This window comes from Astatotilapia calliptera, unplaced genomic scaffold (assembly GCF_900246225.1).
Source record: "Astatotilapia calliptera unplaced genomic scaffold, fAstCal1.2 U_scaffold_8, whole genome shotgun sequence".
In the NCBI taxonomy this organism is placed as follows: domain Eukaryota; kingdom Metazoa; phylum Chordata; class Actinopteri; order Cichliformes; family Cichlidae; genus Astatotilapia; species Astatotilapia calliptera.
This window is the reverse complement of record NW_020535822.1, coordinates 139,817-165,068: the sequence shown is the minus strand read 5'-3', so window position 1 is coordinate 165,068 and position 25,252 is coordinate 139,817. Positions and strand designations below refer to the sequence as shown.

The following is a 25,252-nucleotide window of genomic DNA, read 5'->3' as shown; positions in this document are numbered from 1 at the left end:
TGGCTGGACAGGGAGCTGAGCCGCTAACTGGACAGATGGCTGTAGTGGACATGGAGGGATTTGTGCCAGAGCCTGCACAAGTGGCTGAGCAAACCTCTGAGTGGGACACCGACCTGGCAGCTGAGCAGGTAGCCGGGCTGAAGCCTGTGGTGAAACAGACCGCTGGGACGTAACACCACGCTCTGAGAGGGCAGGTGAAGAACTGTCCTTAGTGCCCACAAATTCCAAACAGGTGTCAAGTACAACAACAAGAAGAGGGCTTTCAGAGGGGGCAACAAAGAGGAGGTGAGGAAGATCCAGGTGTTACTAAAGGACAAGATCAGAGAGGCTAAGGACAATTACAGGAGGAAGCTGGAGTGGAAACTCCAGCAGAACAGCATGAGAGAGGTGTGGAGGGGCATGAAGACCATCACTGGATTCAGGCCAACCAACAGCAGGGGAGCTGAGGGAGGTGAGAATAGAGCCGACGAGTTGAATCTGTTTTTCAATAGATTCGACACCACAGTGTCTGCTCCCACCCCCACAGCCTGGAATCCAGAGCCACACCACTGTGCCAGCCTCTCTCTTCACATGTTGCCTCCTGTGAGATTCCTGACACCCCTCCCCCACCCATCACCTTCTGAGCTCTCGCACGAGAGTGAGGGCTCAGGGACTCGCGCTCAGAGACTGCCCCAGTCTTTATTTATAGTTCCTGTGTGTGTGTGTGTGTGTGTGTGTGTGTGTGTGTGTGTGTGTGTGTGTGTGTGTGTGTGTGTTGCTGATCAAAGGGTCATAAAGCACAAAAGGTACATCCTTGGTCAGGAGAAGGGTGACCTCCCCCCCCCCCCCCCCCTCACCCTGGATAACACAGTGAGGAAGTCCTGCAGTTCATCTAAATGTAAAGAAGCACTTAAACTAAAACAGACATAGCTACGTTAATCCTACCGTAAAACAATAAAACAAGGTACGAGCTCTTTCCCATGCTCCCAGGATGTGGGGGTGAACCAAGCCTGCTGAAAATCACACATCCTGTCACTACACAATTGATTATATGCCTCTAAGCATACATGGTTAAACATTTCCCAATACAAATAACTACATGCAGTATTCTACCATATGCAAACTTATATCACTAAAAGATTATACTGACTACTAAATACAATTTTCCATTGACACCTTGGCCGGTAAAACAGGCATTTGCCCGGACTCTGACTCTTTAACACGATCGTCTTTCTCATGGCTGAGCCCGCCAGGCAGCAGTTCAATAGTGGCCATAATCTCGCCCACGGAAAAGACACGTGGAGCAAAAGCACAGTCACTCACCTCCATTTCGGAAGGGACACGAGATGAAACGAGACCCTCCCCAACCGCCAGCTGCCGCGCGGCGCCACGGTGACGTCGCCGTCGCCTCTTCCCTGAAGGCGACGCGGTGACGGAAGCTCCGGTTGCAGGGGAAGTGAAAGGGGGCAGGCCCTGGCAGCTCCGCGGGCCCCCAAGAGCGAGGCGCGTTCCCCGAAAGACTTGCTCATAGTCGGGGGTCAGCCACGGCTTCCACCGGAGCTTCTCCTCCAGCTCCGCGAGAACCACCTGCTCCCGTTCAGCAATGTCCTGGGCAGTGATTTGTGGGGACATCTCCTCAGAGCCGAAAATCACTGCTGACACGGACTCGGAGGCGGCTTCGGCCAGCGGTTCCGGCCCAGGCGACTGCTCTGACGACACCCTGGACTCTGGCTGCGCTGACGTGCGGCGGCGACGAAGGCGCCGCTTCCTCCTAGCAGCGGCTGTTGACACAACATTGATAGCTGTGACGGCTGGCTCCTCATCCTCCGACCACATCCGCGCCAGAAAGGAGGCTGGAGAAGCGAAGTCCGAACGAAACGGCGAGGGTGAGCGGCTCGTGTACGAAGGAATGGATGGTAGCGACCCCGGGCAGCGCCCGAGTCTCAGTGAGCCAACCTGAATCGCCCCGGAGCCGCAAGATGGTGGAGGCGGTGATGGGGAAGTTAAGTGACAGTGGTGAACGGTGGTGACGCAGCGCTGGGCGCCTGCTCCCGAGGACTGGGTTGGAGGATGGTGCGGAGGTAATAAGAAATCAGGGGGGGTAGCGCCTCCTATAGCCAGGGGAACACGGTTACGCTCACCCGCAATAGGGCTTTGGAGTTGACGTCACGCCGCAATGCATTGTGGGAGCGCAGCTCCATTTTCGGGGTCAAAACAAACACACTGTGTTGGAACGATGACGACAAGAAACATGCTTAAAAGCAGCTCAAAAGAAAACGGACGGTATAGAGACCGATTGCGTCCAGAGTAGGGCTGGGTATCGTCACTGATTTCTAAAATCGATTCAATTCCGATTCACAAGGTCCCAAATCGATTCGATCCACGATTCGATTTAATTCGATTCGATTCGATTTAAATCTGGGAAATTTTGACAGTCAGAAGTATAATTCAGATCAGAACATTTACATATTTTTGTATCTATAAAAAGGAAGCTGACACTCGCAAGACTTTATCCAAGGTGTGAGCATCACAGCAGATGCCTTTGTATCAAAGTAGCTGAAGATAAAACACAGAAAAACATGTAGGTGATTTTCCTGGCCTGGGATTTTATAAAAATATTCTGCAGTACATCAAAAACGAAAGAAAACCATTAATCAACTTATGAACATTACCTCTGACGTTACAGCGGTTTTATTAGACACACGGCTAAGCATTTTGCATTTTGAATAATATTAAAAAGTTTAAATTTGTTCAGTATTGAACAGCAGAAATGAGGTTTTCTTTTCGGAAGAATGTAAAAGGGAAAAAAACAGCGGCCGACAGCGCTGTAAACAACAGTAGACTTGTGCATAACAAGCAAGCGAATAATGAAGAAAGCGAAACTGTTCGAGAGAGAGAGAGAGGGTGGGAGGGAGAGAGGGGGAGGGAGAGAGGGAGAGAGAGAGAGAGAGCTGCGCATCGCAATGGAAGCAAAACAGTAAAAGAGTGAATTCATGACGATGTTTATGTGAAGCGTTTGGATCTTCTTTAGCTGCTGGTTCGGTCAATATTGTTTGGAGAGAGATCAAACTAACAGCTTTAGAATCAGCGCATAAAGGGCGTGAACACAAAGCGCGGACCCGGATCAGCGAGCTGTCGGCTTTCAGCCCCGACTGTGAGAAAGGCGACATCTAACTGATTCTGATCCGCGGGTCGCGCTGTGTGTTTAAGTCTATGTGCAGAATCCCTGTACCTGCTCTCATTTACTGTTTGGTGGTTCTTGAAATTTTGTGAGATGTCACCAGAGATTCTGGCATTTCGGACAAAATAAATTTATATTAAAAAATCGATTCAGGATTTTAATGAATCGATTTTACGTTATCCAAGCCAGAATCGATTTTAATCGATGAATCGATTATAAAAACCCACCCCTAGTCCAGAGGCGAAGCAGCGGTACTTGAAAAAAATAGAGTGCATCGCAAATCTGGACCCATATGAAATACGGCAGTTGAGTAAAGACCCAGACGACTTACCGCCACTGTCCTACCCCGATATCTTCACGTATCTTGTTTGTGGAGTAAGCGCTTACACAGCGAACCAGTTTCGTAATTACAAGTCACTGGAGGTGCACATCCAATTTACAAATGGCTGGGTGCAAGATTTGGCTATTTTCAAGCCGCCAAACTCTGAGTACGTCGTCAAAGTAAGTCAGCTGCAGTGCATCGAGTGAAATAGCCATTTTCCACCCCCACCATAATTAATGTTATACATTTATCATTGAACTGCTAAAATATCGTTATCATATTATATGCCCGTAATTGTAAAGTACATGCAAATTAACACTTTGATAATCGGGCAAATTATTAACGCCAATTTGTGTCCTTCCTGTCTCATTTCATTTATTGTCTTTACATCAACCAATCAAGTCACTCCATTCGATGTTTGATTGCAATTTCTATAACTTCCGAGACCACCAACTATGATATTATTCAGCTATAAAGTGTGATGTGAACATATTTAGAACTTACCGGAATGAAAATGTCTTGAGCACACCAACTGATATCTGGAGACGTAACAGAACTTGATATCAGCTCGTCTCACAGCTGCTATCCAGGCTAGACGCCTTCGTTTGGTAATATCCGATACATGAGCTCCTTCATGTTGCTTCCAGGTTGGGAAAGCATAAAAAGACAATCCAAACTTATCATCACCCTGATTTACGAATAAATTCTTTACAAATCCTACCATGTGAATTCATGGATTTCTTTTTCACATTCTGTCTCTCACAGTTGACGTGTACCTCTGGTGCAAATTACTGACCTCTGTCATCATTTTAAGTGGGGGAACTTGCACAATCGGTGGCTGACTAAATACTTTTTTGCCCCACTGTATGTTAGTTCTTTTTTAACTTGTAGTTCTAAATTGGAAGATTATTGTGATATTGAAATATAAATATAAAATTATATTCTATTATTTTATAAATATATGTTTTTATGTATAAAGTTACGTTGAAACCAAGCAAACCATTGTTGTTCTTGTGACATTACCAATAAGTTTGATGTGTCACATGGCCCTCTCCCTAATGAGAAAAAAAAACGTTTTATCCAAGATGGCCGATTTCTAAATGGCCACCATGGTCACCACCCACCTTGAGGAGTTTGTCCCCTCACATATACTAATGTGCCACAAACAGGACTTTAATATCACCAACCATTCCCATGTTGTTACGGTGTATCCATATAAATGGCCCACCCTGTAGAGCGTTCTCCTCTGGTCCCGTTGTTGCACCAGCTTTCATGCATGTAGAATTCATCAAATTCTAAATGAGCTCACGTTTTTCATGACTCTATAAAATCTCATAGTTTGAACATTTAATATATTTTATAGATTCGATTGTGAATGAGATTTGATTCTAATTTTGGTTTATTCTTGTATCGCACACAGCAGTGATTTTCTTTCTTTATTGTTCTTTCCAGGCAGACAAGACTGGCTGTGCAACTGTTTCCTTCAACATGTCAATTTTTACTAAAATAGACCAAAGGATGCTTCATGATGTTCTGGATATCAGGGCCAAAGTGGAAGAAGAGGGAACAGGCAAGGATTTTTATTTCTTTAAAATGACACATCGATGTGTATTTAACCAAAAAGGCATTCACAGGATTGTAACATGAACGTTTTTACATTCAGGTGTTTCACTCCCTCAAGAGAAGAGAGTCACGATTTCTTACGTCCTTGGAAAAGTGTCTTTTATTAACGTGCCCAAGGTTTGGGAACGGGGATCTAATGTGGAAGGAAAAGTAAGCCTAACATGTTGTTTTCAGCTCAGTTTGTCGTACAAAGCACATTTAAATTGTTTGTATTTTCCATTGATAGAGCATTGTGTTCTTCAACAGGTCAGAGCAGTGTACCACAATAATACACCAGTTTGTGACGCACCGGTCTACCTGTTCACGGGACAAATGTGGCAACCACGCTCACTACAAAATCTGACAACTGACAGCAACGGTGTGGCCTCATTTTCTTTCAGCACTGATAACTTTGACCAGGATATCCAACTCCATGTGAGCTGACACACTGAAACAATGTGTAATTTAATGCAGCAATGACAGCAGCCTGAAGCCACAATTGGTTTCTGATAGGCTGCAAATGTCCAAATACCTCCCACAGTAATAAGCTGCAATCCTGAAACAGTTTATGACTCATCTTCCTCCACCTTTGCCTTGCTTATAAAGCCTCGTTGACCAATGTTATTTGTAGATCAAGTTTTTAAATTTTTGTTTCCTATCCCCAACTAGGCAAGCCTGACACCAACAGTGGGCAACCAACAATACAAAACTGCATACTATGACAGGGGATTTCACACATTATCCATGTCCCAGCCGTCTTCTCCTGATATTAAAACAATCAGCTCTCTAGAGGTACAGAAGAAGGATAAATCACTTCCCTGTGATGCAGAAGAAGACGTATCAGTCAACTACACTATAGTGGGAGAGTCTCCGGGGTCTGTGGATGTCATTTATCTGGTGAGTTATCTCTGGGTTTACTACAAAGTTTACCATGGCCAGACCTTTTGTGTGTTTGCTAAAAAAGTACTGTTGTAATGCCCATCATGACTGAAGAAGAAACTTTCAGTCCATCATGAGAATCCAGCAGCTTCGATCTATTTCAGCCTAAATACTGATCCAGCCCAAACTATATGCTTTAGAAAAAAGGAAAAAGCCTAAACTTAAAACTAGGGAGGGCGTCTGTCTCCTGAATCACAGACTTCATGTCTGGTTCCTCTGTTTTGTCCCTCATCATTTTCTGTCAGCTTAGTAATTAGCCTCAGTGTTTAGTCCTTTGTTCATGATATCCTTAGTTTTCTCTCTCTGTTAAGTATTTATATTCTTAGGCCTTCGTAGATTTAGTCATCTGGGTTCTGCTCTAGTTAATCATGCTTTCCCTGTGTTTCCCCTGCACTTTTCAAGTCTTGTCTTTTAGTGACTCCACGTTTAGTTAGTGTTCCACAGGTGTTTTCTCTCTGTTCTGTGTATTGTATATTTGGATATAGATATTTAAATTTGTGATTGACATGACATTGACCAATCGGCTGAAAGGAAGAAAAATTGGTTCAAAATTCGTTCTTGGACCTTGAAACTTGAGTGCAGAGTTTCACACGTATTTTTTGGTTATAAATACGTGTGAAATTTACACATATACAAATCTTTTTTACAGACATACAAATTCTTTTTACACTTACAAAACTGATTTACAAGTACAAAATAATGACCAAAATTTGAGCCCATACATGTGCGCCTTAATTGAACATCCGTCCAAAGCACAATACTCAGCTCCTCCAGTAGGCGGCAATAATACAACATGGAAGAACAGATTTATAGTACATTCTTCTGTCGTTGGTAGAATTCCTTTTTTTTTTTTTTTTCAATTTATTTTTTGCCTGTCCCGTTTGGCTCTTTTGCATCAGAATTATTGTCTAAAGGCGAAGAAAGATGCCCAACGGATTTACTTTACCAAATTGACCATCCCGGCCTTGCCATAATGGTCCATTTGATTCACCTTTTATTGTTTATTTTATTTATTTTTTATTTTCACTTGCTAGATACGGGACAGACTTGAATGAGGAAAAGAAAAGGGAGAAAGGAAGAGGGAAAGAAAAACAGCAGAGAAGAGGGACGGGGATAAAGGGCAAAAAACAAAAACCAACTAAGAAAGCAGACAAAAAAAGAAAATGCATATATCAATCACCTGGATCACCTGTTGAGAAAGAAAAAAGAAAACAAGCAGAAGAGAACAAGAGTAATAGAATAAACAACATCACAATGATATATGGGAATATGACAGTAAATACTAAATATTAAACATTATTGTGCAGCACATAAGATCAACAGAACACAGTGTGCTTTGAGGTAGGAGCCAAAAAGGGTGTAGTTTGTGGGTGTGATCACCCGTGTGTACACCTGTGAGCATGGATGCGCTTGTTTTTTTAAAAGGTTCCTTCATGTAATGATCTGCTAGAGGGTGTGGGGGGGCCACAGCCCCGTCCTCCAGGGCATGAAGCAGGTATGGAGGAGATCAAAACTCCAGACATCCAGAGGCCCTCAGAACACAAGAGACCAAGGAAGACCAACAGAGGGGCAGCCGCGCCACTGTCCCAGAAAGAGCTGAGGAGAGTCCCAGATGAGGGGTCACTCAGCAGCCGCGGAGCAGAAGCCAGGGGGGTTGCAGTGACGCGCCCGTGAGCTCCGCCGGCAGCCAGCTGTGCCAGAGTGACCGAGCCCCAGGCCGAGAAACCGAGGGCACCCCACCCCCGAAGTGGCCCGAGCGAGCCCCAGGCTCCAGGCCCCGATAAGCGGCCGCCAAGGAGTGAGCCGGTGTGTACCTGGGCGCCCATCCCCGGACACAAAGAACCACCAACGCCCCCCGCTCCAGCAGGTCGCAGAGAACGGGGGTGTGAGAAGACTCCAAACCTCCCTCCACCCGCTCATTGTAGTGTTGATGCATGTGTGTTCTAAGGTGCCTTTAAAACCCAGGAGGGCATGGAGCTACCTGCCAGAGAGCAGCAGGTAAGCGCATAGTCCCTCCTGCTAGCCCTCAATGTCTACGTGTATTTAAAATTGAGAGGTGGGCAACGACGCCAGGGGTGAGGTGTACACCCTGATGGTAATTTGGATTCCATGTAGCGTGCCCACCCCCAAGATCCTATATGTATGTGTAATGAGAGTGTGAGTAATGTGAATGTCTAAATTGTGAGATAAAATTGAGGCAGAGGCAGCCAGAAGGGGACAGAGGGGGGGTAGCCCCCCCTGCACCCTGGTGACATACCCCTACTCCAAGGCCCTGCACGTGTGGGTGGTTGTGGTGGAGCGGGAAGAGGGAGGCAGCTGGAGATGGGGAGGGAAGGAAGGGAGGGGCAAGTGACCCCTCCCTGGGGCCAGCTCCCCCGCTGACCCCAGTAGGCACCCCCATACTCCTCAACCCGCCAGGGAAAGGGGGCCTAGGCCCATCCGGACTGGGGCTCAGAACAGCAGCACCGCCCGGGACAGCCCACCCGACCCCACCACAGAGAAAACTGCACCCACCCCGTCATCCACTCATCTTCCAGACTACACAAGACAATAGACGCCCAGGCTGAGATCTTCCTCCACCCCTCCTGTATCTCCCCCTCCTGCAGAGTGAGTTCCTGAAGAGAGGAGAGCTCCTGCAAGGTCTATCAACCTCCCCCACCAGTTGAAGACCCCCCAGGTGGCTCGATGCACTGGCGGCACCCTGCTCCAGGGCCGGGCCCCCATACACCCACCCGCCCACAACCCCAGCAACATACCAACCAGGACCCAAGCCCCCAAGGCCCAGCCAGGGCCCCAGCCCAGAGACGGAGCGCCCCCAGAACCTCACGCCTGTCCCGAACCCACCCAGGGGCAGCCAGGCTACTAGGTCAGTAACCCACGTCCATCAGCACAGACCCTCCCCTAGCCCCGCTGCACGCAGCCATGAGGAAACAGTCACCTGAGAGCCAACAGAGCCCCTAACCGGACATGACCGCTACCCCGGGTTGAGCCCCTCAAGGAAGATGCTCCCGGGGAACCCCCTGACGCCCTAAGCCTGTCCCTACCCCCACACCAATCACAACCACAACCAATAAAAACAGCGAAGGTGGGACCAAACTATGACCCCCCCACTAGGTGATGGAGCTGATCAAAGGAGCCCAGAGCAATTGATCTGATGTGGTGGCAGAGGCTGTATCAAGACTAATGTAATCTAATAGATAATTTCTATATTGGTTAGAATTAAGATAATTTTTATTTTTCCAGTTCATGAGGACAGTTTTCTTGGCTATGCATAGGGCAGTGAAAACCATATGGGCGATATTCTTTTCTGAAGTGACATTATCTAAGCTGCCCAACAAACACACTAAGGGGGAAGTTGGAATGTTACATTTCAGACACTTCGATAAGTCTTCACATATCTCGCGCCAAAACTTCTGAACTGGTGGACAGAACCAAAGATCGTGGATATAATTGTCCGGTGAATTGGTTTGGCAGTGTGAGCAGTTGTTGGTAGACGTAAAGCCCATCTTGAACATCCGATGACCTGTATAGTGCACTCTATGTAATATTTTGTATTGAATTAATTGAAGACTGGGATTTCTAATTAGATGAAAGGTTTTTAAGCAAATCTGAGACCAGAAGTTTAGGTCTAAGTTAACTGATAAATCCGCTTCCCATTTTGCAATAGGAAGTGATATTGATTCATCTGTTTTAGAAAGCATTCTGTATATTTTGGATAGTAATTTGGGGGTTTTAAGAGTAAGAAATTGAACCACATTTGGTGGTGTTTGTAGTTCAACTTGACCCGGTTTAAATTTCTTTTTTACTATGGATTTAATTTGTTGATATTCTAAAAATCTTTTCTTGTTGATCCCATATTGTGTAACTAGTCTGTCAAATGAAATAAATTCTGTTCCTTCTAATATATGTTCTAAATATTTGATTCCTTTACCACTCCAATCTGAAAGGCTTATCATATTATTATTTTGTAATATGTCAGGGTTGTTCCAGATAGGTGTACGTTTGCATGGGATTAGTGAAGACTCCGTCAATTTTAGAAACTCCCACCATGCTGTCAGAGAAGAGCTGATGCTGACGCTTTTGAAGCATTCATGTCGTTGGATGTTTGAGCTGATAAATGGTAGGTCTGAGATCTCTAGATTATTGCAAAGTGCTTGTTCTACATCTAGCCAAGGTTCATCTAAGAGGGTATGTTTTAGCCATCCTGAGATAAACTGAAGCCTGTTGGCTAAGAAGTAGTGCTGAAAGTTAGGCAGTTCTAGTCCTCCTTTATCCTTGGTCTTTTGTAGTGTTTTTAAGCTTATACGTGGGGGTTTATTTTTCCAAAGGAATTTGGACATACATGAATCTAGAGATCTGAACCAATCTTGTGGCGGTTTAGTTGGGATCATTGAGAATAAATAATTTATTTTTGGTAAGACTATCATTTTTATAGCGGCAACCCTTCCCATGAGTGATATGGGTAGACATTTCCACCTAGCCAGATCGCCTTCTACCTTCTTTAAAAGTGGGATATGGTTTAATTTAGTTAGATCTGCAAGCTTGGGAGAAACATTAATACCTAAATATTTTATATTTCTCGATTGCAATGGTGTAGAAGAGGAATTATGGAGGGAGCAATTAATCGGTAGGACTGTAGATTTAGACCAGTTAATTGAGTAATCTGATATTCTTGCAAAAGAGTTTATCAATTCAATCACCCCAGAGATATTGGTTTGTGAATTTTGGAGAAAGAGTAAGACATCATCCGCAAAAAGGCTGATTTTATGTTCCACGTTCTTGCATTTTATGCCCTTAATTACTGAATTCTGTCTGATTGCTGCTGCTAGTGGTTCAATAAAAATTGCAAACAGTGAAGGGGAGAGTGGGCATCCCTACCTGGTGCCCCTCAAGAGACAGAAGCTGGAGGATGTCTGGTCATTTGTTCTGACACAAGCTGTTGGGGAATTATATAATATTTTTAACCAGTTTATGAAAGAGGATCCAAAAAGTAAAGTTGCAAATAGAAATTTCCAGTTAACTCTGTCAAATGCTTTTTCTGCATCTAAAGAAAATATTGTAGTTTCGATGTTTTTACTGTATGAGTAGTCTATCAAATTAAGTAATCTACGTGTATTTGTTGATGAGTGCCTACCTTTTATGAAACCAGTTTGGTCAGGAGGAATTAAGAAGGGGGTTATTTTCTTTAGTCTCTTTGAGAGAGCTTTGCAGATTATTTTTAAGGTCTAATTCTTTGTAGAATTCTGCAGGAAAGCCATCTGGACCTGGAGCCTTATTATTGGGCATACTTATCAGGGCTTCCTGGAGTTCACCTGGTGTCAGTGGTGAATCCAGTGCCATTGCTTGAGTGTCTAATAATTTTGGAAGAGTTATGTTGTCCAAAAACTGATCAATTTCTTTTTTAGATGGGTTTATTTGTGGTGAATACAACGTTTTATAGAAATCCCTGAAAATGTTGTTTATTTGTATCGGTTCATATATTGTGTTCCCAGATAAATCTTTAGCAGCACATATAGTTGTTTTTCTTTATTTATTTTTAGCTGGTTTGCTAGAAATTGACTGGATTTATTACCATGTTCATAATTTTGTAAGCGTAGTCTTTGTACTAAGAATTTTGTTTTTTTACCAAATATCTCATTTACACTCAACAAAAATATAAACGCAACACCTTTGTTACTGCTCCCATTCCCCATGGGATGGACGTAGAGACCTAAAATTCATTCCAGATACACAATATAACCATCCCTCCCAAACAGTGGTCACAAATCAGTCCAAATGTGTGGTAGTGGGCACATCTGCCATATTGAGATAATCCATCCCACCTCACAGGTGTGCCACATCAGGATGCTGATCTGACATCATGAGTAGTGCACAGGTGTACCTCAGACTGCCCACAACAAAAGGCCACCCTGGAATGTGCAGTTTTTTGCGCTATTGGGGGTCTGGGGACCCAGAACCAGTCAGTATCTGGTGTGACCACCTTTTGCCTCATGCAGTGCAACACATCGTCGCATGGAGTCTATCAGATTGTCAATTGTGGCCTGTGGAATGTTGGTCCACTCCACTTCAATGGCTGTGCGAGGTTGTTGGATATTCGTGGGAACTGGTACACGCTGTCGTATACGCCGGTCAAGCACATCCCGAACATGCTCAATGGGTGACATGTCCGGTGAGTATGCTGGCCATGCAAGAACTGGGACATTCTCAGCTGCCATCTGCCCTGAACAATGTGAACCATGATTCATCCGTGAAGCGCACACCTCTCCAACGTGCCAGACGCCATCGAATGTGAGCATTTGCCCACACAAGTCTGTTACGGCGACGAGCTGGAGTCAGGTCAAGACCCCGATGAGGACGACGGGCATGCAGTTGAGCGTCCCTGAGACGGTTTCTGACAGTTTGTGCAGAAATTGTTTGGTTGTGCAAACCAATTGTTCCAGCAGCTGTCTGGGTGGCTGGTCTCAGACGATCTTGGAGGTGAACCTGCTGGATGTGGAGGTCCTGGGCTGGTGTGGTTACACGAGGTCTGCGGTTGTGAGGCCGGTTGGATGTGCTGCCATATTCTCTGAAACGCCTGTGGAGACGGCTTATGGTTGAGAAATGAACATTCAATGCACGGGCGACAGATCTGGTTGACATTCCTGCTGTCAGCATGCCAATTGCACGCTCCCTCATTGCTTGTGGCATCTGTGGCATTTTGCTGTGAGACAAAACTGCACATTCCAGGGTGGCCTTTTGTTGTGGGCAGTCTGAGGTACACCTGTGCACTACTCATGATGTCAGATCAGCATCCTGATGTGCCACACCTGTGAGGTGGGATGGATTATCTCAATATGGCAGATGTGCCCACTACCACACATTTGGACTGATTTGTGACCACTGTTTGGGAGGGATGGTTATATTGTGTATCTGGAATGAATTTTAGGTCTCTACGTCCATCCCATGGGGAATGGGAGCAGTAACAAAGGTGTTGCGCTTATATTTTTGTTGAGTGTAATTCTAGTTTTGTTTTGCGTATTTTCTTCAATGTTTCCTGATCTTGGTGGGACTCGTAGGCTTCTTCTATGGATTTGATGTTTTTTCTAATTCCTGAGTATTTTTGTTTTCTTTTTTCTTTTTATGTGATGAGAAAGAAATTATTTTACCTCTCATCACAGCTTTCCCTGCTTCCCATAGAACAGAAGCTGATGTTTCGGGAGTGTCATTATAGTCCAAATATGAAGTCCACTCTTTTTTAAAATATTTAATAAAGTCTTCATCTTTAAGTAGTGATATATTAAATCTCCAGTTTTTTCTTGGCGTAGTATTATTCTTGTGCATTAGTGTTAAAGATACAGGACCATGATCGCTGACAGCTATAGGGTGAATCTCAGTGTCTGAAATGTCGTTCAGCAGTGAGCTGCTGACCAAAAAATAATCCAGACGAGAGTAGGAGTGATGGACATCTGAGAAAAAAGTATATTCCTTACTGGTGGGGTGAAGGGAGCGCCATACATCGCAAAGACCAAAGTCGCTCATATACTGTTTGATTATATTTGTGGACTGCCAATTACGCTCAGTTCCCGCTGTATTGAGCCTATCCATGTCTTCATTTAGTCCAAGGTTGAGGTCGCCTCCAAGAACAAGTGTGCCATCTAAGTGTTCAGAGAGTGCACTGAAAAAACCGTGAAAGAATGAGGGATCATCAACATCTGGACCATATACACTTGCAATACATAGCTTTTTATCACGTATAGATAGTTTAATGATTAAGAATCTACCCTCTGGATCTATAACTGTATCGAGTACTGTGAAATTAATATTTTTATGTATTAAAATTGCTGCTCCCCTTTGTCTAGAATTATAACAAGCTGAGAACACATTAGGAAACTCAGGTGTTTTAAGTCCATTCGAACCTCTAAGAGGTCTGTGGGTCTCTTGTAATAGGACAACATCTGCCTGTAGTTTTTTGAGTTGGTTAAATATTTTTAATCTCTTTTCTCTGGAGCCAGCTCCATTTATATTCCATGTAATGAACCTCAGTGTACCCATAGATGTCTGTGTATAACTAGGGGTGTATGCTGTGTGCGTCGCTTAGACAGGTGGAGAGAATATGTCACTTGTTCATAAATAAAGGCAAGGCAAATTTATTTGTATAGCATAATTCAACAACAAGGTGATTCAAAGTGCTTTACAGAGACATTAGAAACAAAAACAAATAAAAAGCATGATTTAAAATTGATTAAAACAAGCAAACAAACAAACTAACTAAACACACACGAAGGAGAGAGAGAAAAAATGTGTGGCGAGATGCTCCCTGAGTCTGACTTGTGTTTGCATATTTACTAATATGTAGGCTTGGCTTAAGTGTGTGTATCCTAAACGACTGTGTGCGCTGTCTGACTGAAGTGAATGTGCTGCCGTTGAGCGCATGGTGCGTATGTGTGGAAATAAAGGATGTTGTTTGTGGATGAGTGTGGAATAGGGGTGGGTTTTTATAATCGCTTCATCGATTAAAATCGATTCTGGCTTGGATAACGTAAAATCGATTCATTAAAATCCTGAATCGATTTTTTAATATAAATTTATTTTGCCCGAAATGCCAGAATCTCAGGTTAAACCTCACAAAATTTCTACAACCACCAAACAGTTAAGACAGTAAATGAGAGCAGGTACAGGGATTCTGCACAAAGACTTAAACACACAGCGCGACCTGCGGATCAGAATCAGTTAGATGTCGCCTTTCTCACGGTCGGGGCTGAAAGCCGACAGCTCGCTGATTCTGATCTGTCGGCGGGTCGGCGCTTTGTGTTCATGCCCTTTATGCGCTGATTCTAAAGCTGTTAGTTTGATGTCTCTCCAAACAATATTGACCGAACCAACAGCAAAAGAAGATCCAAACTATGCTTCACATAAACATCGTCATGAATTCACTCTGACTTTTACTGTTTTGCTTCGTCCAAGATGCACAGCTCTCTCTCTCTCTCTCTGTACTTCAAGAACAGTTTCCCATCTTCATTATTCGCTTGCTTTTTACGCACAAGTCTACCGTTGTTTACAGCACTGTCGGCCGACGTTTTTTTTTCTTTTCGTTTTATATACTTCCGAAAAGAAAACCTAATTTCTGCTGTTCAATACTGAACAAATTTAAACTTTTTAAAATTATTCAAAATGCAAAACGCTTAACCGTGTCTCTAATAAAACCGCTGTAACATCAGAGGTGATGTTCATATGTTGATTAATGGTTTTCTTTCGTTTTTGATGTACTGCAGAATATTTTTATAAAATCCCAGAACAGGAAAACCACCTTCATGTTTTTCTGTTTTATCATCAGCTACTTTGACACAAAGGCATCTGCTGTGACGCTCACACCTGTGATAAAGTCTTGCGTGTGTCAGCTTCCTTTTTATAGATACAAAAATATGTAAATGTACTGATCTGAATTATAATATTTCTGTCAAAATTTCCCAGATTCAAATTGAATAGAATCGAATTAAATCGAATCGTGGATCAAATCGATTCGGGACCTTGTGAATCGGAATTGAATCGATTCTAGAAATCAGTGACGATACCCAGCCCTAGTGTGGAAGCAGGTAATCGAAGCAGTGAAAGAAATAAAGAAAGAAACCAAGGACAAGGGTGAGCAGCATAAAAACAAGAGGGGGAAAAAGAGAGAAGAAAAAAAAAACAAACCCCGAAAACATTCCAATCAAACCGTTGACGGAGAGTGACGGTGTTAATTCTGCTATCATATCACACTTAAGATGCAATTTGATACTGGTAAGTTAAACAGATGTTAATGTTAAGTTAATGCAAGTTAGTGTGAGTGGATAGGGAAAGGGTGTAGTGGATTCTTATCTGGTGTGAGGTTAATACAGCCACGGAGTGATGTTGGGGTCGCGGTGGAGCTGTCCATCCACGTACAGCCGGTCCACAGCGATGACAGCGCGGGAGCCCTTCTGGATGAAGCCGCGTCGGATTGGGAAAAGGACCCTGCGTCGTTCCAGGATCTCTTTGGGGAACTGGTCGTTCACGCTGAAGTCCGTTCCTTTTAATTCCCTGCTTTTGTTTAAAGTGGCCGAATGTGGCCACAATAGGACGTGGTCTCCCGCGTTGGTAGAATTCCAAATGTTCAATTACCAGATAGTGGTCACACCCAAGTTTGTCAAGATAATAAACAAGATTGGCATGTTCAATAAATAACCATGCAGAAAGAAGCAATGATATGTACCATTTTATAATAACATTTTTCCAGGACTCAACATAAAATTGTTCAGATTTTTAGCATATAATCACAGGAAATTAAAAATTTCAAAGTCAAAGTCAAAGTCAAAGTCAACTTTATTTGTCGATTCTTCCACATGTACAGGACATACGGAGAATAGAAATTGCGTTACTCTTCAATCCCTAGATAAATAGCAAATGAACATTTAAATATATTTAAATATAAAAGTGATTTAAAAAATGCAAGTAAAATAATTAAAAAGTAAAAATTTAAATAAATACAATTTTACATATAACAAGAAAGCTATACAATATACAATATAATGGGTAAGTGACATTGAGTGTAAACCAGGCAGAGTAGTGCAAATAGGCAAATAGTGCAAATGGAGATTTAGTAGTGTACGGTAAGAGAAAGTGTAACAACAAAGTCTTATGAGGTAATGGCAGTCCAATGCTCCACAAAGTGACTGGTAACTGGTGCAGGCCAGTGAGTGAGTCAGAGAGTGTGTGTGTTTGTGTGTGTGTGACAGAGTTCAGTGAGACCGTGGAGGAGAGAGGGGAGAGGGGGCAGAATCGGGAGGGAGTTAAGCTTCCTGACAGCCTGATGGATGAAGCTGTCCTTCAGCCTGCTGGTCCTGGCCTGGAGACTCCGCAGTCTCCTCCCCGACGGCAGCAGCTTGAAAAAATTAAAAAAGTAGAAAAAAATAATAATGTTGGTGTAAGTTGTGGGCACCCGCAGGATCTTTTAAAAACATATGAGACAAACTGCATGTTAAGAAAAGACCTTTTGGGTATTCTGAATTGTAATTTAACTGTATTATTAGGAGATGGGTGGAGTAAGCTAACTTAGCATTGTAATCAGAGTAAAGACAAAATACCAAAATACAAAAATACTTTTCGAAACCCTTCGAACAGCTATAAAAATTGGGTCTGTAACTTATCTTTAAACAGTTTAATTACTAAGAGCTGTTATTTCACTCCTTTGCTTTTAAGGTGCTCCGATGCTTTTAAGGTCTGAAGACAATTTTCTACAAGCAACTTTTAAAATTCATAAGATATCAGAATTTCAGCCACAAAACTGCACCAATTTACGTTCAAAAGTTTGGACACATACTTATTTTATGGTTTTTCCATATTTTCATGACTCTAAAACATAAAACATATTTAGAGTTATTTATATATTTTTCTTTGCTTCAGTGTGCATCTACAATGTAGAAAGCATTACAATAAAAAAAAAAAACACTGAATGAGAAGGTGTGTCAAAACCTTTCACTGGTAGTGATGTCCACAGATATCAGTGCTAGTTCATTCTTGTTTTTAAATGATTTCTGTCTTCCAGGTGTTGTCCAGAGGAGCTGTCACCATGCAAGGACAAACACAGGTTGAAGTGCAAGATAGATCAGGTAAAATTTCCATATTTTCACAAATGCCACAGCCAAGCATTGGCGTTGGTCTGTTTTGTTGATCTGTGGATACATGTTTGGACCTGTGTTTCAGTGAATGAGGGCCAGGTGTCCTTTAAAGTCAGAGTGTCTCCTGAGATGGCTCCAGAGTTCCAGGTTGTGGCTTATGCCGTCCTGCCAAGTGAGGATGTAATTGCCCACAGTGCTGACTTCTCTACTGACAAATGCTTCAGCAACAAGGTGAGTGTAATTCTAGAGGTGTGCTGTGTGTTTGGTGTCTGCAGTCATGCCATGTCGTTCAAATCAAAGTCATCTCCAGTTGGCTAAATCACCTGAGGATTTCTAGCATCAGTAAATGGACTGGTTGTTGCACAGCTGTTTCTACTCTACCTGAGGACTCAAATTGCTTCTTTATATGACCTCATGACCCGCTCACTCCCATTTATACAAGCACTTTTTCAATGATGATGCAAGTCCTACCTATCTAACACTGACACAGTGTTCATACAGTGTCCAACGTGGGCTACAGCCATCACATGGGACTCATGATTTGTCACTCACCACGGTGAAGCAGCTCATTTAGCCAGCAGTGCGTGGGGAGTTATCACAGTCACTAAACTTCTACGGGTGTTTTGTGTGTGTCAGGTGTCAGTGGAGTTTTCACCGTCTTCAGCCGTCCCAGGTGAAGAGACCAACATGCAGGTGACGGCCCTGCCACGTTCTCTGTGTGGTGTGAGCGCCATCGACAAGAGCGTTCTCATCAAGGAGCCTGGGAAGACTCTGGATGCAGATAAGGTAACTGCTGATATTAACACCAGTGAGGTGGACACATCCCTTATTTCCAGAGCCCGTAGTGCCGTGAGTTACCAGCAGCTCAGGCCTTCGCTCTGGTACTTGTGTCCTGATAAGTATTCTTTGGGCAGTCGTACATTGAACTGTTTTAAACAGTCAAATGCTGAGTTTGTCTTAAAGCAAACTGGTATAAAAAATACAAGGTTACATATGCATGTGTCTGTGATGACAGTCTTTCTAGCGAGTAAGTAACCGTGGATGGACAGATCGATCCGCACTGCAGTAAACGCCAGGACCGCCTCCTACAACGCGGGTCTCGCCACTGGCGATATGAGCGCCTACAAAGCGGCCTCATACGGCGTGCGGCGCGCGGTGAGAGATGCCAAACGCCGGTACCGGGAACGTGTGGAGTCCCGCTTCCACCAGGGCGACACACGGAGTATGTGGCACGGACTACGCACCATTACGGACTACAAAGCCAGGGACACTGCGCTGATCAACGCCGACTCTGCATTCACCAACGAGCTGAATCGGTTCTACGCCCGTTTCGAGGTTAACCAGGCGGCTAATGCTATCTACCGCCTGGCTACCGAGGACAGTGACATCATCAGCGAGAGACCGGTGACCAGCATCGCGGAGCATGACGTCCGAGCGGCACTGAGGAGAGTAAACACAAGGAAAGCGGCGGGGCCAGACGGCATCACCGGCCGTCTGCTGCGCTGCTGTGCTGACCAGCTAGCAGGTGTGTTCACTTACATCTTCAACGAGTCCCTGGCGAAGTCTGTGGTCCCCACATGCTTCAAAAGATCCACCATCATCCCTGTGCCCAAGAACAGCAAACCCTCATCCCTGAACGATTACCGGCCAGTTGCACTGACCTCGGTAGTAATGAAGGTGTTTGAGAGGCTGCTGAAGAACATCATCTCCTCCTCCATCCCAGACACCATAGATCTGCTGCAGTTCGCCTACAGATCCAACAGATCCACAGAGGATGCCATCGCCCACGTCCTACACACCACTCTCAGCCACGTGGACAAGAAACAGGGTAACTATGTGCGAATGCTGTTTGTTGATTACAGTTCAGCGTTTAACACAATAGTGCCCTGCAGACTGTTCACAAAGCTGAGGGATCTGGGACTTAACAGCCGTCTGTGTGCATGGGTGTTGGACTTCCTCACTGGCAGAACTCAGGTGGTGAGGGTGGGCAGGTGCTTCTCCAACAGCATCACCATCAACACAGGAGCACCTCAGGGATGTGTCCTCTCGCCACTGCTCTACTCCCTCTACACTTCAGACTGTGTGGCCACCCACGGCTCCAACACCATTGTGAAGTTTGCTGACGACACAGTGGTGTTGGGTGCCATCTCCAACAACGATGAGGCGGCCTACATGGATGAAGTGAAGAATCTGGCATCGTGGTGCCAGGACAACCACCTCCAGCTGAACGTCAGCAAGACCAAGGAGCTGGTGGTGGACTTCAGAAGGAGTCAGCACAGAGACTACAAGCCCATTATCATCAATGGAGCTCCAGTGGAGAGGGTGCAGTCCTTCAAGTATCTTGGTGTCCACATATCCTCAGACCTGACATGGGCTGCCCACATTCAGGTCCAGACCAAAAAGGCTAGGCAGCGCCTGTATCACCTTCGACAACTGAGGAAGTTCAGGGTCTCTCCAAAGATCCTCAGGATTTTCTATACAGGCGCTGTGGAGAGCATCCTCACACAGAACATGACATCGTGGTTTGGGAACAGCTGTGTGAAGGACCAAAAAGCTCTCCAGAGAGTGATCCGTACAGCAGAACGCTGCTGCAGGATTGCTCTCCCCCCGCTTCAGGACACCTACACCAGGAGATGCCGGACTAGAGCAGCGCAGATACTGAAGGACCCGTCCCATCCTGGCAACAAACTGTTCCAACTTCTGCAATCTGGTAGAAGGTTCCGCATCTTCCGGGCAAGGATAGAGAGACTCAAGAGGAGCTTCTATCCCCAAGCCATCCGTGCCCTAAACACACACACCCGCCCTCTCACATCATCTATAATTGACTGAGACAGGACTCTTCCAGACACTAAACCAAGGCACAATGTACATTCCAAATTCCTTTAATTTTAAATATGTTTATATTGTCTATCCTGTAAAATAGTCAGATGTCTATTCATATTAATGTACAGAATTCACCTGCTTGCTGCTACTACTGCACATTCACCCAGTGTATATACCGTATTTCCCGGACTACAAAGCGCACCTGAATATTAGCCGCACAAGCTAAAATCAGGGGAAAATCCTGTTTTGTACATACATTAGCCGCACCTGACTAAAAGCCGCAGGTGTTTCAATGTTGACTTATCATATGTAAGAGAATATGCACAAAGGGAATTGTCAGGAAAGAGATGGCTGTTTGGAGACACACCCCTTTTATTAATATTTTGAAAAACAAGTTATGGGTACATATTTGCACATGTAGTACATAACAGTAGCCTACAGCACACCAGAAAATAGATTCGGCCTACCTTTTAGGCTCAGGTGCAGTGACACGGCTTTAACAAGAAGAAAAGTCAGTCATTCACCATCTTTCTCTTCTTCCTGCGCTCTAAAACCACCAAAGTCCTCTTCTCCAATGTCGGAAACGAACAGGCTCAGGATGGCTTCGTCATCCACTCTCCGCTTCTCTCCTTCGTTGTCACTTTCAAAACCAAAGAAATCCTCGTTGTCAGTGTCGGAGTCGAACACCCTCTGAAGGGCCGTGGCGGTGTCCTCCTCTCCATCGTGCAGCAGTCCAGCCCTTCAAAATCCGTTGGTGATCGTGGATGTTTTCGCACTTTTCCACGCTGTCAGAATCCACCGGTGGAGTTGGGCATAACTTGCTTTTCGCAAGTTTATCGCCGCTCGTCATCCACGACTCCCGCTGAATGCGTAGCGCTACTTTGAAGTTTGTTTTTCGCGCTACTTCGTACGGCACTACGTTGCCTGGCGGACGGACATGTGACTAACATACCACTCTTGAACCCCGATCCTTCCGCCAGGCAACGTAGTGCCGTACAACAGCGGAACAAACAAAACAAATCGTCTTATGATATGACAAAAATCATGGAAAATCCATAGAAAAGCCGCACCTGACTAAAAGCCGCAGGGTTCAAAGCTTGTGCAAAAAGTAGCGGCTTATAGCCCGACAATTACGGTACTATATATATATATTTATAATGTTCTTCCTCTATACCCCCCCCCAAATTTTTTTGCACATGTCGAGGAGCGTGTCAGGCCACATTTCACTGTGTGTTATACTTGTATAACTATGCATGTGACAAATAAAGAACCTTGAACCTTGAACCTTGAAGTAAGTACCATGCTTGTTGCTCATGTGGTTGCAGACAACAATATTTTAATCTTATAAAATTAATTCCTTTTGGGCAAATTAATATTTCAGCATGGAGATAAATCCAGGATCATGACTTTTTTTTAGCAAATAATTCAACCATGCAAACAAGTGTATCACCTGCCAGTCAGTGTCTGCTTTACTTGAGAAGAATTTAACTTTGCATCAAAACTGCTCAAATACGTGAGTATTTGTTGATGTTAAACATACAGCAAAACCTGGAAAAAGTGAGACTTAGTGAGTTTAAGGAGCTACAGAGACAGCTTCAAATGGAGAACACTTACTGTAGCCATATAAATCACTAAGAACGATGTGGTGTTTATAGTAAAATTGTAGAACTTCTGTAACATTTGGTAAACAGATACTTCAACTACAACACCTCACATCTGCGAACACTTACTGCTGACTTAATCTTTTTTTTTTCAGAATTCTTCTTAGATAATCTAGCAATTCATTTGAACCTAATCTGTACTCATATTTACATGTAAGAGTTAAAAAACACATGTGGATCAAATGTGACCAGGCAGGCAGGCAATAAATGTTTGGAGCTTTTGTTGATCTGCACTTTTCTTTTCAGATATTTGACTTGCTCCCACTCAAGAAATCCTCAGGTATCCCGTATGAGGTTGATGATGCTACAGACTGCCTTAATGTGAGACCAAAAAGATATGTTTTGCCGTACCCCAGTCAAGAGCAAAATGACGCCTATGCAGTTTTCCAGGTAAAATACATGTATACCTGTGAGTCCGTCAAACATAACGTAAATACAATAGTTTTTGTTGTTGCACCAGTTTTTGCTGATCTTTGTGTGCTGCTGAAATATGTAGAAAGTCGGACTGAAGATGGCGACAAACTTGCTTTTTCGATTGCCTTCATGCCTCAAGTTCAAAGGAAAAGTCTACCGTGATAGCTATCTTGTCTCCTCCGGTGAATCATTCACTTGTTTGTGTTGTGTTTTTGATACAAATTTTCTTTTTATTCACCAAAAAGTAAACTGGTAATTATTTTTCTCTTTTTATTTAGGTATGGTTCCCCTGTCTAGACAATATTCTATTCAACTAAGTAGTCCTGTTGTGGGATCTGCTGGGCAGCTTCCTCCTGAAGCTGCTCCAATAGAGACAGCTCGCTCTTTCTTCCCTGAGACGTGGATCTGGGATCTGGTGGAAGTTGGGTAAGTATCTGTTGTGAAGAGATCTGGTGCATATTACATTTTAAAAAAGTTTATACGATCACATTTAGAAACCCGTGTGAACTTTCTGCTGTGTCTTGGCCCACGTGATGAACATGAAAATGGAATAATTGTGAGTTTTTTCTTTAGCATGTTTTGATCCTCCAGGCTGATGTTTTGTCATATTTAAAGTTTGGTGGGATATATTATTTCACTGTCATCAGCAACGTGGAGCTCTTTTACTTTGTCAATGTAACATAAACAAGTAATTCACACTGCAGGATGTAACTACACTGTTATACAAGTAATTTATAGACATAAAAACATGTTTGATTATGTTACAGAATATGTTTGTGTGTATCTGCTGCTTCAGAGACGATGGGAAAAGGGGGGTGTCCCTGACTGTCCCAGACACCATCACCACCTGGGAGACGGAGGCTTTCTGTTTGTCCTCTCAGGGTTTTGGTTTGGCTCCTCGTAAAGAAATGAAAGTCTTCCAACCTTTCTTCCTTGAACTCACCATGCCCTACTCCATCATCCGGGGGGAGCACTTTGAACTGAGGGCGACTGTCTTTAACTACCTGACCAGCTGCATCATGGTAATGAATGATTAAAGTGTTTAGATACATGTCTGTTCATAGCCAAGGAAAGCCATACTGAAAACATGACTTTCTAAGCAAAATTTATATCATAGTTATTAAAATACAATAGAAAATATCTTTTCTTTGGCAATATAACCATGCAGGATGCAGGCCGTTCTTGAAGGGCCCCTGCTCACCAACACCTGCAAGCTCACCTGCAAGCACTGACACCAGGATTTCCCAATCACATGTCTTTACACTACCAGCCCTCCTCTAGCTTTCTTTGTGCGCTCATGCACCTTGTAGAACAGAGTTTAGTGTGGAGGCTGTAAGAAAACAGATGGAGGGAAACGATTAGGAAGGGAGTGATTAAAGTATCCAAGTAAAATGAAGGTCTACTTTGATCATGAGTTCATAACATCAAACTTGTGCATTTGTTTAGATGCTTAAAAATGTGTTCACATTTGAACTCAGGTTTAAATGTAGCCATGTCTGTGTTCCTCGTACAGGTTACTGTCACTCCTGGGCCGTCCTCAGATTACACCCTCACGCCTCTCTCTGGTGATCTGTACACATCCTGTTTGTGTGCCAACGAGCGCAAGACCCTCAGGTGGACCATGATCCCAACAGCCTTAGGTGAGAATCAGGCTTTGGTCCTCCACACTGCCAGGAAACCGCTGTGTGGCAGGCTGAGTACACATCCTGTTTGTGTGCCAGCGAGCACAGTTGAAAATCGAGGTAAAGCAAGACTATAAACCCCTGTGTTGGGAGTGGGGCAGAAAGAATTATTAGCTGTGTCTCAATTCCTAGGCTGCATCCTTCAGAGGACCCGGCCTTCGCGGTCTACGTGGGTCGGGTCTTTAGAAGGTCGGGTAGACCGGAAGTGCCAGGTTGTGAAATTGGACGGTCTAGCCTTCAGATTCGCATCACTGCCGTCTCGGTGGAGTTTAATAAACTCAGCTGTCTTCTCCTTGCTATCTAAAATATAACAGGACACTGGAGTAAATTCTCGACCATCTCACGTTTCTGATTAATCAGTTTTCTGTCTGACGCTTATTCAGCTGTGTGAAAACTGTAACTTTAATCTCAGCCAAACCGATTTACTCAGGAACAAATAAAACACTGAAAAAAGCCAAACAATAACAGTTTTAAGTTATCTAAATGACTTATAGCCAAAGACAGCGGTGATCTCTTACCAGGCTCTAGTGAGGCTTGACCTCCCGGTCAGCTATCGAGCAGGTGGGTCCGAAAACGTCGAAGCACTTTTGCAAATATGTGATATCTTGATAAACCCAGCAGATATTTGAAGTTTACATAGCTACATTCTCTCCTGAAAATATGTTAAAAGTTTATTTTGTGACCCAAAAAGAGTAATAAGAATAATATAAAAAAAACGTAGTAGCGGCCGCCATTGTTGGAAACTGGAATGCGCTATGAATTCTGGGATAGTTTGGGCCACCCATCCTTCAAATCTTGGGAAATGAAGGATACATTTTTCGCCGCATTTGGAGCAGCCTTTGAATTTGGACAGCCTTCAGCGTGTAGCTGTGACGTAATCGGCCTTCAAATGTGGCCTCAGGAGGATGTGGCCCCTGAATTGGGACACAGCTATTGGGTCTACAAGGCCTAGATTTCCCACTTCTATCCTTCCACTCTGAGAGTAGAAGCTGCCTCCATCCTCATGGTTTACTCAATGCAGCTGTCTTAACTAA

The 25,252-nt window shown here is 44.0% G+C and overlaps 1 protein-coding gene across 1 annotated transcript in view; it reads left to right on the top strand.

The window, feature by feature from the left end:
* The first annotated feature begins 1,892 nt into the window (after positions 1 to 1,892).
* Positions 1,893 to 25,252, top strand: part of LOC113018410 (alpha-2-macroglobulin-like) — a 37,531-nt gene continuing 14,171 nt past the window's right edge. Inside the window, exons 1-13 of the mRNA XM_026161472.1 lie at positions 1,893 to 1,995; positions 4,903 to 5,052; positions 5,146 to 5,255; positions 5,352 to 5,519; positions 5,754 to 5,981; positions 17,566 to 17,629; positions 17,724 to 17,869; positions 18,275 to 18,424; positions 22,369 to 22,512; positions 22,619 to 22,718; positions 22,815 to 22,962; positions 23,333 to 23,558; positions 24,050 to 24,176. Coding sequence (XP_026017257.1) covers positions 1,893 to 1,995; positions 4,903 to 5,052; positions 5,146 to 5,255; positions 5,352 to 5,519; positions 5,754 to 5,981; positions 17,566 to 17,629; positions 17,724 to 17,869; positions 18,275 to 18,424; positions 22,369 to 22,512; positions 22,619 to 22,718; positions 22,815 to 22,962; positions 23,333 to 23,558; positions 24,050 to 24,176 — 1,864 coding nt within the window. The remainder of the gene's footprint in view (positions 1,996 to 4,902; positions 5,053 to 5,145; positions 5,256 to 5,351; positions 5,520 to 5,753; positions 5,982 to 17,565; positions 17,630 to 17,723; positions 17,870 to 18,274; positions 18,425 to 22,368; positions 22,513 to 22,618; positions 22,719 to 22,814; positions 22,963 to 23,332; positions 23,559 to 24,049; positions 24,177 to 25,252) is intronic.